The sequence below is a fragment of the Pelophylax lessonae genome (assembly GCF_965119305.1).
Source record: "Pelophylax lessonae genome assembly, chromosome: 8".
NCBI classification, from domain to species: domain Eukaryota; kingdom Metazoa; phylum Chordata; class Amphibia; order Anura; family Ranidae; genus Pelophylax; species Pelophylax lessonae.
Window position 1 is genome coordinate 211,718,984 of NC_138775.1, and position 12,297 is coordinate 211,731,280.

Below are 12,297 nucleotides of genomic sequence, written 5' to 3' on the forward strand. Positions count from 1 at the left end.
ATTGTCCCTGATTTGGAGGGACTTTTCCTGATTTGGGGGGACTGTCCCTGATTTGGAGGGACTGTTCCTGATTTGGGGGGACTGTCCCTGATTTGGAACAAAGTCCCTCGGTCCCTCTTTCCTCCTCATTTGTCCCTCATTTTGTTCTGATCTATATACTTGTATATAAAATGCATTATTTTTCTTTCAAGAAGTACTTGCCAACGCTAAACCTTTCATCCAATGTCTACATTTCTGCATTTGTAAATTTCAAAAGCCAATATAAAGGAATAATAGTGGGAAAAAGAAAGCATTTGTGGATTTAACTAATTTTTTTTATTTAGTTCTCCTTTAAGGGGGGTGAGAAGGGGTGGGTCCTATATCTACATACTTTTGCTTATAGGTGTCCCTTGTTCCCATCTCAAAAAGTTGGGAGGTATGTAAATCCTGTAAAATAATATGAATAATAATGGCTGTTTATTTGTGAGTTCGGTCATCTTGATTGAATCTCACATCGATCTGCGATCAAATCAAAGCATGTATGGCCACTATTAGATGAGATAGGGATCAGGGCTGGGATCAGGTGTGATTTCTTCCTGGAAAGTGTATATAGTAGAATCTCCCAAACTGACAATGATAATGAAGTGCAGGAAAGCTGGGAGTGATGTGTGCTGAGGAAGTCATGTAGTCCAGGCAGGGAGAGGAGAAGGAGAGGCGGGTCTGGGAGAGGAAAGAAGGAAAACTGGAAGGAAGATCAGGAAGTTTTCTCTGATAGAGGGAGGAGGTGATGTCCAGGATCTCCTCTACACTCATCGGAGCAGAGCAGTGACTGCATAGGAGAGACATACAGAGGGATCACTGAGCTCCGATCACAGCAAGTATCCCATACATGTCATCTCTGTCCCCGGCCCGGACTCCCGATCTCCCAGCAGGCGGCCAGTGAAGAGTGACAGACAGGTGTCAGGGAGCGCAGTGTGCGGAGAGGGGCTGTCCTCTAACCTGGGGGCAGGAGGAGGAGACAAGTGTCAGGAGGAAACAGGCACTCCTCTCCTTATATCCCATCCATCACTATCCACTATCCATCACCTCCTCCTACTGACCACACATCTGGGTGAGTGTCCGAGCGGATCCCACTAATCCCTATTATCTATCACATCTACCTATCTATTGCTTCTATCTCTCTGTCTGTCCGATCTCACCCTCTCTCTGAGATAATATCAATAGTTCTATCATCTGGGATTGTTTTCTACAGAGATTCATTCCATTTTATGTCATTTAATAAACAGGCAATATTGGTATCTGTATAATCCTACTCCCTACTGTATGGTTTTAATATTATATATGTGCTTTCTTTTTATCTATCTATCTATCTATCTATCTATCTATCTATCTATCTATCTATCTATCTGTCTATCTATCCTTCCATCTATTTATCTTCTGTTTTTTTTTTTATGTTTTTATCCCTCTACTCTTTCTTTCTTTCTTTCTTTCTTTCTTTCTTTCTTTCTTTCTTTCTTTCTTTCTTTCTTTCTTTCTTTCTTTCTTTCTTTCTTTCTTTCTTTCTTTCTTTCTTTCTTTCTTTCTTTCTCTCTCTTTCATATACTTATCATTTTGCCCTTTGGACGTATTTAAAATTTCTATCTATCTATCTATCTATCTATCTATCTATCTATCTATCTATCTATCTATCTATCTATCTATCTATCTATCTATCTATCTATCCATCTATCTATCCTTCTATCTATTTATCTTCTGTTTTTATGCAATTCTCCCTCTACTTTTTCTCTTTCTTTCTTTCTTTCTTTCTTTCTTTCTTTCTTTCTTTCTTTCTTTCTTTCTTTCTTTCTTCCTTTCTTTCTTTCTTTCTTTCTTTCTTTATTTCTTTCTTTCTTTCTTTCTTTATTTCTTTCTTTCTTTCTTGCTTTTTTCTTTCTTTCTTTCTTTCTTTCTTTCTTTCTTTCTTTCTTTCTTTCTTTCTTTCTTTCTTTCTTTCTTTCTTTCTTTCTTTCATATGCTTATCACTTTGCACTTTGGACTTATTTAACATATCTATCTATCTATCTATCTATCTATCTATCTATCTATCTATCTATCTATCTATCTATCTATCTATCTATCTATCTATCTATCTATCTATCTATCTATTTATATTCTGTTTTTTTAATGTAATTCTCCCTCTACTTTTCTTTCTTTCTTTCTTTCTTTCTTTCTTTCTTTCTTTCTTTCTTTCTTTCTTTCTTTCTTTCTTTCTTTCTTTCTTTCTTTCTTTCTTTCTTTCTTTCTTCCTTTCCTTTCTTTCTCTCTCTCTCTTTCATATACTTATCATTTTGCTCTTTGGACGTATTTAACATATCTATCTATCTATCTATCTATCTATCTATCTATCTATCTATCTATCTATCTATCTATCTATCTATCTATCTATCTATCTATCTATCTATCTATCTATCTATCTATCTTCTGTCATATATTTTTCCTTTAGCTTTTTGGATTGACTCATCAAAACTAGAGAAACAAAAATTAGCTCAAAACTTTTTGTTGCTTTCTACAGCAGCCAATTAATGATCATCTTTATTTTTTATGAATTAATTCTAATTGGGTGCTATGAACATAACATCTAAAATGTTATGCTTTTTTTTTCCTGTTTTAATGAAGCAACTATTTTTTTTCTGTGCATTAGGGTATCTCTTTATCGTTGCCCTGGATTTACCTGCCTTTCAATTAATTACTTAATTAATTAATTGCCTATTTATTTGTTTATCTATTCATTTATCTATCACATTTTATTTTAATTTGATTACAATGTTATTTTATTATACCAGTAAAATAATTATCTTTGCAGTGATGTCCTGTCAAATAAGGCATTTTCTAAAGGGTCGTTTTATCAGTGTTTTCACCCAAACTGACACCACTTTCACCCTTCACACGTTTTTTCGAATTGAAATGTGAATGTGAACTTTGGGTAAAACATTGTTAAATAGATCCCAAAGTATGTGTAATGTTCTCCTGTATACATTGGAGAACCAAAACTTGTTTTCTTGTAAATAAAATACCGATGTTAATAATATTGTAGAAAATTATAGAAATGCCAATATTATTCAATTACTATCCATGTACTATTAAATTACACACTGCCTGCAATTTGTATATACGCTAACTAATTGATTACCAATTATTGTTATTTAGATATTTGTGAAAATGAAAGATACCGATGAATTATATATATTTTTTTAAACTAAAGAATCAGTTTGACTATTTGAATCTCTATATAGAACAGACTTGTAAAGGCAGTCCATCCATTTGAGTTTGTTGTATTGGTATAATGACATTTTCATTGCTCTGTACAGGGAAGGTCTCCCATGGACTGCTGAGACTTTATTACATTTGTACAGGTCCCTGATGAGTTGTTTGTACTTTCAGTGTCTCACCATGCTTGATGGGCTGAAAATGGGGGATAATATCCAGAATGTCATTGAGAACTCCGCCAATCTGTCTTTATTCGGTGAGTGTCGGCAGTGAGGGCTGGGGTTTGGATTAGGATCGGGGCTTATTCTCCTATGACATCGGCTGTAGATCAGGACAGGAGAGCTGTGTGTGTGTCTATGGATCGAATAGTTTGTTGTATATCACAATAATTCTATTATCACAAGATATGTGAATATTACAGGTCACCCATTACGTCTTAGGTTCAAAGATTTTTATTCGGAAGTTTGACGTTGTTAAAATCTGGAATTTGAATGTGTATGTAAAAGGCATCGTACGATCGATTGTAAATCTGTATATGGAATTAGATCACAGCTAATATAATATAAACATGCTAACGGGTTTAAAACGTTGGTACATCCAAAACTGGAGGCATATAAACGATGTATATGATCATTAACATAAAGGAGATGAAGACTTATTGGATAAGTAGGTAGAAAGAATAAAAATTACTAGGTTTTTTGGACTGGGTTCTTGAAAAACATAAAGATGAGATAAAAAGAAAAGAGAGAAAGGAAGAAAGAAAGAAAGAAAGAAAGAAAGAAAGAAAGAAAGAAAGAAAGAAAGAAAGAAAGAAAGAAAGAAAGAAAGAAAGAAAGAAAGAAAGAAAGAAAGAAAGAAAGAAAGACATTTATAGGATTTTTTTGGACTTATGTCTATATTTATATCTTTTTTTTTTTTTTTAATATAGGTTACTAACTGGGTTCACTGAACTGAGCCTTATTGAAAAACATAAAGATATATGGCTAGATAGAGGGAGGGAGAAAGAGATACAATAATAGGATTATTATTTGACTTTAGATTATTGGTGGCATGTTATACGTCTATATACAGAGCTGTCTATGTGATTAGCCAAAAATATTTTTGAGGTATGTCTTTTGGGCCATCGATTAATACTAATGAAAATCCAAAAATTAGAGAAAGAAAGAAAGAAAGAAAGAAAGAAAGAAAGAAAGAAAGAAAGAAAAAAAAGAAAGAAAGATTGAAAGAAAGAAAGAAAAAAAAGAAAGAAAGATTGAAAGAAAGAAAGAAAGAAATTTGGGGCTGCAGTTATAGGATCATTTGACTTTATCCATTATATATATAATATATATATATACATATATATATATATATATATATATATATATATATATATATATATATATATATATATATATATATATATATATATATATATATATATATATATATATATATATGCTGTAAATACAGTAGCTATTACTCTTTTATATGTGCTTCATTTTAGGTGTGCCTTTGGGGCCATTAATGAATACAAATACTAGAGATAGATAGATAGATAGATAGATAGATAGATAGATAGATAGATAGATAGATAGATAGATAGATAGATAGATAGATAGATAGATAGATAAACAGAAAAAAGAAAGAAACATGCAGTTATCGGATAATTTGACTTTACCCATCATTAAAAATTCATGAATAGTCAAACACTTAAAAATAAAGCACATACAAAAGAGAAAAAGCTACTGTATTTACATGAATATATATATATATATATATATATATATATATATATATATATATATATATATATATATATATATATATATATATTCATGTAAATACAGTAGCTTTTTCTCTTTTGTATGTGCTTTATTTTTAAGTGTTTTTTTAAGTGTTTGACTATTCATGAATACAAATACTAGCTATATATATATATATATATATATACTAGATAGATAGATAGATAGATAGATAGATAGATAGATAGATAGATAGATAGATAGATAGATAGATAGATAGATAGATAGATAGATAGATAGATAGATAGATAGATAGATAGATAGATAGATAGATAGATAGATGACAGTATCCCTCCACCCTCATCCACACACACAGTAATGAAGTTGGGTTCAAGACTCACACCTCGGGCTCTACAGATCTAATAAAGAATATTAACCCTTGCTGGCCCTCATGCCTGAGGGTTACATCTATTATGTTTTTATGAGATTTCTCAGCAGCTGAGAGACCCCTCTCAGTAGAGGGAATCCGATTCATATATCTGCTCATCCAGGGGCATACACCCTTTACTAGTTCTCAGTGTTGAATGTGTGAACGATAAAGGAAATGTAGATTAGCAGATATATGTAATAAATCCAGATATATACACACTGTACTTTATAGGGGCCCAACTTTATTCAGATCCCAAGACAAAGTCACCTTGACAGCTTGGGGTCAGTGAAATTGGCACAATGACATTCGGGAGGCTCAGCAGGAATATGGAGGATGGATGGATGGATGGATGAATGAGATAATCGGATGAAATACACAGTTTACCCGAATCAACACATATAAAGCAATAAACGGGTGCAGTAAATAAATGCTGCGTAGTTTTAAAAGAGATTGCATAGTACTTGTAACAAACTCTCTGAGAATGTATCATAGACTTTCACATCTAAGTAATACATTGTAAACTATTCTAAATGAACAAGAATAGAAATGAGAAATATGGAAACAGAGATACAAACAAACAAACAAAAGGATTGTTTTACAATATCACTATGTCATATTGAATGATTTTGTATTTATTGTAAAATGATGGAGGGGAGGTGTCTGTAGTCCAGTAGGGGAATAATGATCTTATGGAAGAAATGAGGGATCACTTGTCACACTTTTACATTGGATATTTGTTCTACCATTAAAATCAATTCTACAACATTATTACAATATACACATCATTGCAACCCCCCGTTTGTACTAAATTGTCACTAATAGGCTCACTATACGTATGTGTTTGAGATAATTAGCAACACAGACTGTCGACATATCTGATCAGACATTGATCGAATAATTTTATTATTATTATTATTATTATTATTATTATTGTACAGGATCGAACACATGGCTTTCTTTAATGACTTTTCTTTTTTGACTTTAATGAGCAATTATGGATACAATTTAGGGTTGTGGAGGAACAAAGCGCCTCGATGTGCCTGGCTGGCTGGAGACTTATAGAGCCAACATATACAGGAAGGCAGTAAATGATAGATCGTGTACATCTGATGATGGGGATTATGTATAGAAGTTGCATAACAGTGGAGACTTATCAATCTGTCCTCTTCTATGGCAGGACGAGCTCTGGATCAGAAGTGGGTGTGTGAGGGCTGTGATCGGGCGATCTGTGATCGCTTCCTCCTGAGGATCAGTGACAGTCTATGGCATGAACAGTGTGCTCAGTGCTGTGCCTGCAAAGAACCCCTGGAGAGCAGCTGCTTCTACCGAGACAAGAAACTTTACTGCAGGGCTGACTATGAAAAGTAAGTCCCTACAAACCAGATATGGCTCCTATAACAATGTTGTATCAATGTCAGCCTTTGCTTTTTTGGAATAGCGACTTGATTTGTGCAACAAGGCACCTGTGCAGTGTGACCTCATGATGACATATATTATGGCACTGCCTAATAAAAAGCTGGAGATTTTACCGACAGCAGACTTCTGTGTACACCTGCTTTGTACCAACCAGAAAAATGACAGATGCAATCTGATTGGTTGCCAGGAGACACACCTTTCCTGCTGTTTTTTTACATCATAATAAGAATCAATAGGCTAAGCCTACAAAGCTAACACACTAGACCCTTATTTACAAAAAAAAAGTGGCAGTTATTTTCAGCTAAGCCCATTATTCATTACATTCACATGGCTGAAATAAAAACCCATTATCCTTATGTTAAAGCTTTGTTAAGTGAGCCCATTGTGATATGAATGGTGCTACATGTTTATATAGAAAGATGATCCGCACACCGGTAGTTGCGCTTAAAAAATCTTCATCTTTATTCAGGAACCACAGAACACAACTGCTGATAAGATCAGTTGACGCGTTTCAGCCTATAAGCCCTTAGTCATAACTACATGTTTATGGTCATTTGGACATTGTTTTTGTATCCAGATCCTTCTTTGACAATTTCAGATCAATTCACGCCTGAAAACATTATGATAAATAACATAAGCAGTGTTTTCGCTGGTTAGCTTTTGTGCAGTATACATTATACTTTATGCAGTGTGATGCCATAGTATACTATTTGCAAGAATAGAATATATATTGTTGAACCTCCTTATTGATGGCAAAGTGATGTATATTATATAATGATTTATATGATATGATATATATGCTATTATATTGCTGCAATAACAGTATGGATATTTGTATTGTACATTGTAGATGTGCAGCTGTGAGACAATTTTAGGGTGTATTTCCCCAATCTAATATCAGATAAGATCACTATTTGTTTCTTTTTGCACCAGAAGGGATAAGAGTTTGTACAAGTACAATATTTTTGCTGGAAGGTCACCAAGTTTCCTCTTCTTGCTGAAGTCAGTCATTTAGATTACCTGCAACTGCAAGAGCTAGTCATGGGTGACTTTTGACCCAAAATATTTAGAGGCTTTTTAAATAAGTTTTAGCTTTCTGATACAATTTTAAAAGCCCTTGATTTTTCGTGGCATTTATTTACTAAAGGAGTAGAGACTGTCCTTTTGAAAAAGTAAATGAAAAATGTAAATAAAAAATTAAATTATTACTGCGCTAAGTGCAGTAAATATTACAATATTAATGTTATATATTATATATAATATTGTAATATTATATAAAAAAATGTATAATATATAAAAAAATACAATTTTTAATAATGGGGGACTCAAGTTGACACATGTTAATTTTATTTACTTCCATTCACTTTGCAAATTGAACATACATTTGGATGAGCAGCCTCTACTCCTTTAGAAAATCAACCCCAATTTGCACTTCTTTATTGACATCTGTCATTTTGATACTTACATTGCTGAGAAATGCATAATAAATGTGTATAATCTCTGCTCCTTGGGCCCTGTAGTTTTGGTCTTTTTGAAATGTGAGTGTGGCCCATAGATTAAAGAATGGCAGATGCTGATAAAATTGGAGGTTTCTAACCAGGTAGGTATATAATGACAGAATAACTTTGAAGCAATATGTTACATATCAAGGAAAATCACAATATTGAGTGATTGGAAAAAAGATGTTCTCTGTTGATGGCACTGCAGAACAATTGGCAGCAGGCATTGTATGTTTTTTGAGCCTTTTTATTTGAATTTACAAAAATAAGTTGCATAGAAAAGACATACATGGCAGAAGTCAGAGTGAATTGGAATTACATGTAACATAGATTTATCTTCTGAGTTGTGAATTGCTGCATGATCAAGTTTTCATTGCTAATTGCATAAAGTGATACTTAACACACACTGTTTAAATGACACTATCCCTTCAATTTCTGTATGTTAATGATGGCACTGTAATTATTAAAAGAAAAAAAAAATATATATATATATATAACATGGAATACATAGTAAAAATGAATAAATTATATCAAATCTTTATAATAAGCCAGTCACAGGCTGTGTTACGCCCCTCCAGCCTGCGTTTTAGAATACGAGGGAGGTGAAGCCTCCATCAATCTACATGTGTATTTAGGTTTTGTACTGCCCTAGGCCTGACTAAACTTGTGCATCCCCTAATTTACATATGACCCACCCCTTCCTGTAAAGGCCACGCCCTTTACTGTTTACAACCCTGTCATCTGTGAACCACAGACCACAAGTCTATCAGTGCCCATCAGCATAGCCTCATCAGTTCCCACACGTTCAGCCTCATCAGTGCCCATCTGTGCAGCCTCATCACTGACCGCTTTATGGAGTTGCCAGACTGATTTGCCTCCTGGACTCTGCCCTCTGGCCCAATTCACCCCATAAGACTGGCACTATATTAAAAGTGTAGCTCAAGCCGACGAAGACCCTTTTCGTGTGGGACCCGGGAGGAGGCTGTTTTTTATTCGTGCAGGGTGCAGCTTTTTTTGCTGCCCCCCTGCAAAGTGCCGCCCTAGGCCTGGGCCTTGTTGGCCTAGGCCAAGATACAGCACTGTATATCCTGCCCCATTGCGTTTAGCAGCTTAGTGGTCATTTAAGAAGAGGGAGGGAGTGGGCTGTGAGTGATTATGAACAACATGTAATACAGCATCTATTGATAGTTTTTTGTGATGTGGGTTTTGTGATATTTTAACTTCAAAGGTACTCATAATTTAAACTGAGTTTAAAACCTTTAACTGCATTCAGACAGCACAATCTATCATAATAGCAAGTCAACTATTCATGCCATCCATGCTGTTCTGCACCAATCCATTGAGGTACTCTTTGTGGGCAATATCTAAAACTTCTGCTCATGATACAGCAGAGGCATTTTTAATTACACCCAGTGTAGGTTACAAAGATTAAAAGTGTTACTAAACCTAGGACCTGCATTCACTATATCTGGTCTCCCACAGTACACAGAACATGGAAATGCAATTATTTTAGTAAATATAAACTGCTAAATATCTTTTCTCATCAGCAGTTAGAACAGTCTTGTGACTTGTATCAGTGTCTGGTTAAAACTTGTAGGAGGAATTTTCATTCTCCCCTTATTGTGCTATGAGGCTGCGTGATCCCTGACCCTCTGTCTGGACAGTGCTGATTGCCTCCCCAAAAAAAAAAAAACTCTCTAGCAATACACACCAAACTGAGCATGTGCAGCCTGTCCCAAGGCTTAGTTCTATCAGCAGATAGACTGGGGACCGTGGAAGAAGGGGATGATCAGAGAAGACAGAATCAACCGCCTTTTTACACAATGTAGAGGATTAACCCCTTAGGTTTCAAAGTGAGTATAACAAGCATGATTTACTGCATATACAGACTGATTTTACTGTTGTGGGTTTAGTAACACTTTAATAGATAAGAATTGGAAAGTCACAAATCAGATTCAAATCTGCTCTAGAAGCTGAAATGTGACTGGTGATACCTGCAGGAGAGAAAGAGGGAGCTAAGCAGAACCTGATTTAGAAAATGCCTTTTCAATGATCATGTGTGGTACTCTTTGCATTCTACCTTTAGTGGATTGCAGAAAACATTGATTATAAAAGATAATTTTATTTTACCAATTTGCTGGATAACATCTATAGCTCACCTTTTGTCAGTTCAGAAACTGAAGAAGTGGCTTGGACAAGCGATGAAACATCCTCAAAATTACAGAACATGTCCAGTTGCATGTGACTAAGTGCCGGTTCAAACATTTGCGATGTGAGACATCGCATGTGATTCGCACCGGACTGCTATGCAAATCCCATGCAATGTCTGTGCATTGCGAATTTAGCCATGCAGACAACATGGCTGAATTTGCATCGCATTCAGACCAAAGTCGCGCAAGACCCTTTTTTTGTCCGCACCAGAATCGCATCACATGGGTGTTCACACCTATGCGCTCCGATTCATGTCCGAACTGACAGTTCGCACTGTGATATGTGAACTAATCTGGGGGGATCGTTAACTTTGTATTGACACTCCCAGCAGTTTGTATATGGCAGTGTGAACTGCTTGCGAGTCAGGTGTGATGTGGGAACCCGCAGTGGATTCGCAGGGTTCCCGCATCGCACCAATGTGAACTGGCACTAACTCCTGCTAGATATACCATGAGCTGGATAAATGAAAATCTTTAGAGACAGCTCCCTGTTTTGTTTCACATTTTACTTGGAATCATTTTTTAAACACTTGCCGACCACCCCCTGCATATATACCGGTGGTGCGTGCCTGCCCCCACTAGGCAGCGGGGATGCAGATCCACAGGACCGGCAGCTGCAATTGCCGCCAGGCACCCGCAATCGTTCCCCGCTGAGAGAGAACACCGGTCAGCTGTTGTAAACACAGCTGACTGTTGTTCTCTATGAAATGAACACAGTGCTCCTGTGATCCTTGTATATAGAATCACAGGTCTCTGTGTTCATTTCACAAGGCCCTCCCCCATACAGTTAGAAAACACTCCCCTAGACTCACACTTAACCCTTTGATCGCCCCTTGGTTAACCCCTTCCCTGCCAGTGTCATTATTACAGTAACATGCATTAGGGCAGCCTAAGTAACCGTTAACCTCTTCACGCCCACAGCACGCAAATATGCGGCTTCTCGGCAGGTGGGCCTTGATGCTGAAAGGGCGCATATTTGCGTACCAAAATGTAAACAAACCTGTGCCAATAGCACGTGCCCTCCGCGGAGAACAAAGGGCGCGTGCTATTGGCACAGGTTTGTTTACATTTGGTACGCAAATATGCGGCTGCTCAGCGTCAAGGCCCACCTGCCAAGAAGGTTGGCGTGAAGAGGTTAACAGCACGGTTACCGGCCCCTAATAGAAAGCTAATTGCGATCAGGAGCTTTCCGATCATGTGACTGATGTGGCAGCCAATCATGGCGGTCACATGATCATAAACCTCCTCTCCTGGCATCAGAAACCCTTAAAGGGCTGGGAGGCGCTGGCGTTAAGGGGATTTGATATTCGTAAGAGTCTGCTGCTTTTTAAGCTTACCACACGTGTTACAATCTCCTTTAGATCCACCAATAAATATGCAATGCAATAGCGCAGCAAAGAATATTGCTCAAATGTGTTGATGGTGAAATCGAGTCTTTTTTTTTGTTCAACCCACTGATTGAACGAAAAAAAAGAGGGACTTCTTTATGGGTTTTAGTGAATAAGGTGAATGTGCAGTATTTTTGCTTCAAACATCCAATCATAAAAAAACTCTTCTTCTTTTTAATTAGCCTACACATGCTATAAGCCCCATGCACACTGACATTTAGCCCCGGTGCATGGGGCTCTGGTGGGTGGAAGGCACAGGTGTTGGTCAAAGGTCTGCTCAGGTCCAGCTGCTTATGAGAGTCTGACAGCTGGCACAGCTGCATGGGACTGCACGGAGCACTTAAAGCAATATTAGGACTTTTTTTTTTTTTAATTAACAAACATGTTATACTTACCTTCTCTGTA

General features: G+C 36.4%; 1 protein-coding gene across 1 annotated transcript in view; it reads left to right on the plus strand.

Annotated features, from left to right (window-relative positions):
* The first annotated feature begins 983 nt into the window (after positions 1-983).
* Positions 984-12,297, plus strand: part of LMX1A (LIM homeobox transcription factor 1 alpha) — a 153,023-nt gene continuing 141,709 nt past the window's right edge. The window contains exons 1-3 of the mRNA XM_082266472.1: positions 984-1,090; positions 3,400-3,481; positions 6,557-6,743. Coding sequence (XP_082122598.1) covers positions 3,409-3,481; positions 6,557-6,743 — 260 coding nt within the window. The 5' untranslated portion in view covers positions 984-1,090; positions 3,400-3,408. The remainder of the gene's footprint in view (positions 1,091-3,399; positions 3,482-6,556; positions 6,744-12,297) is intronic.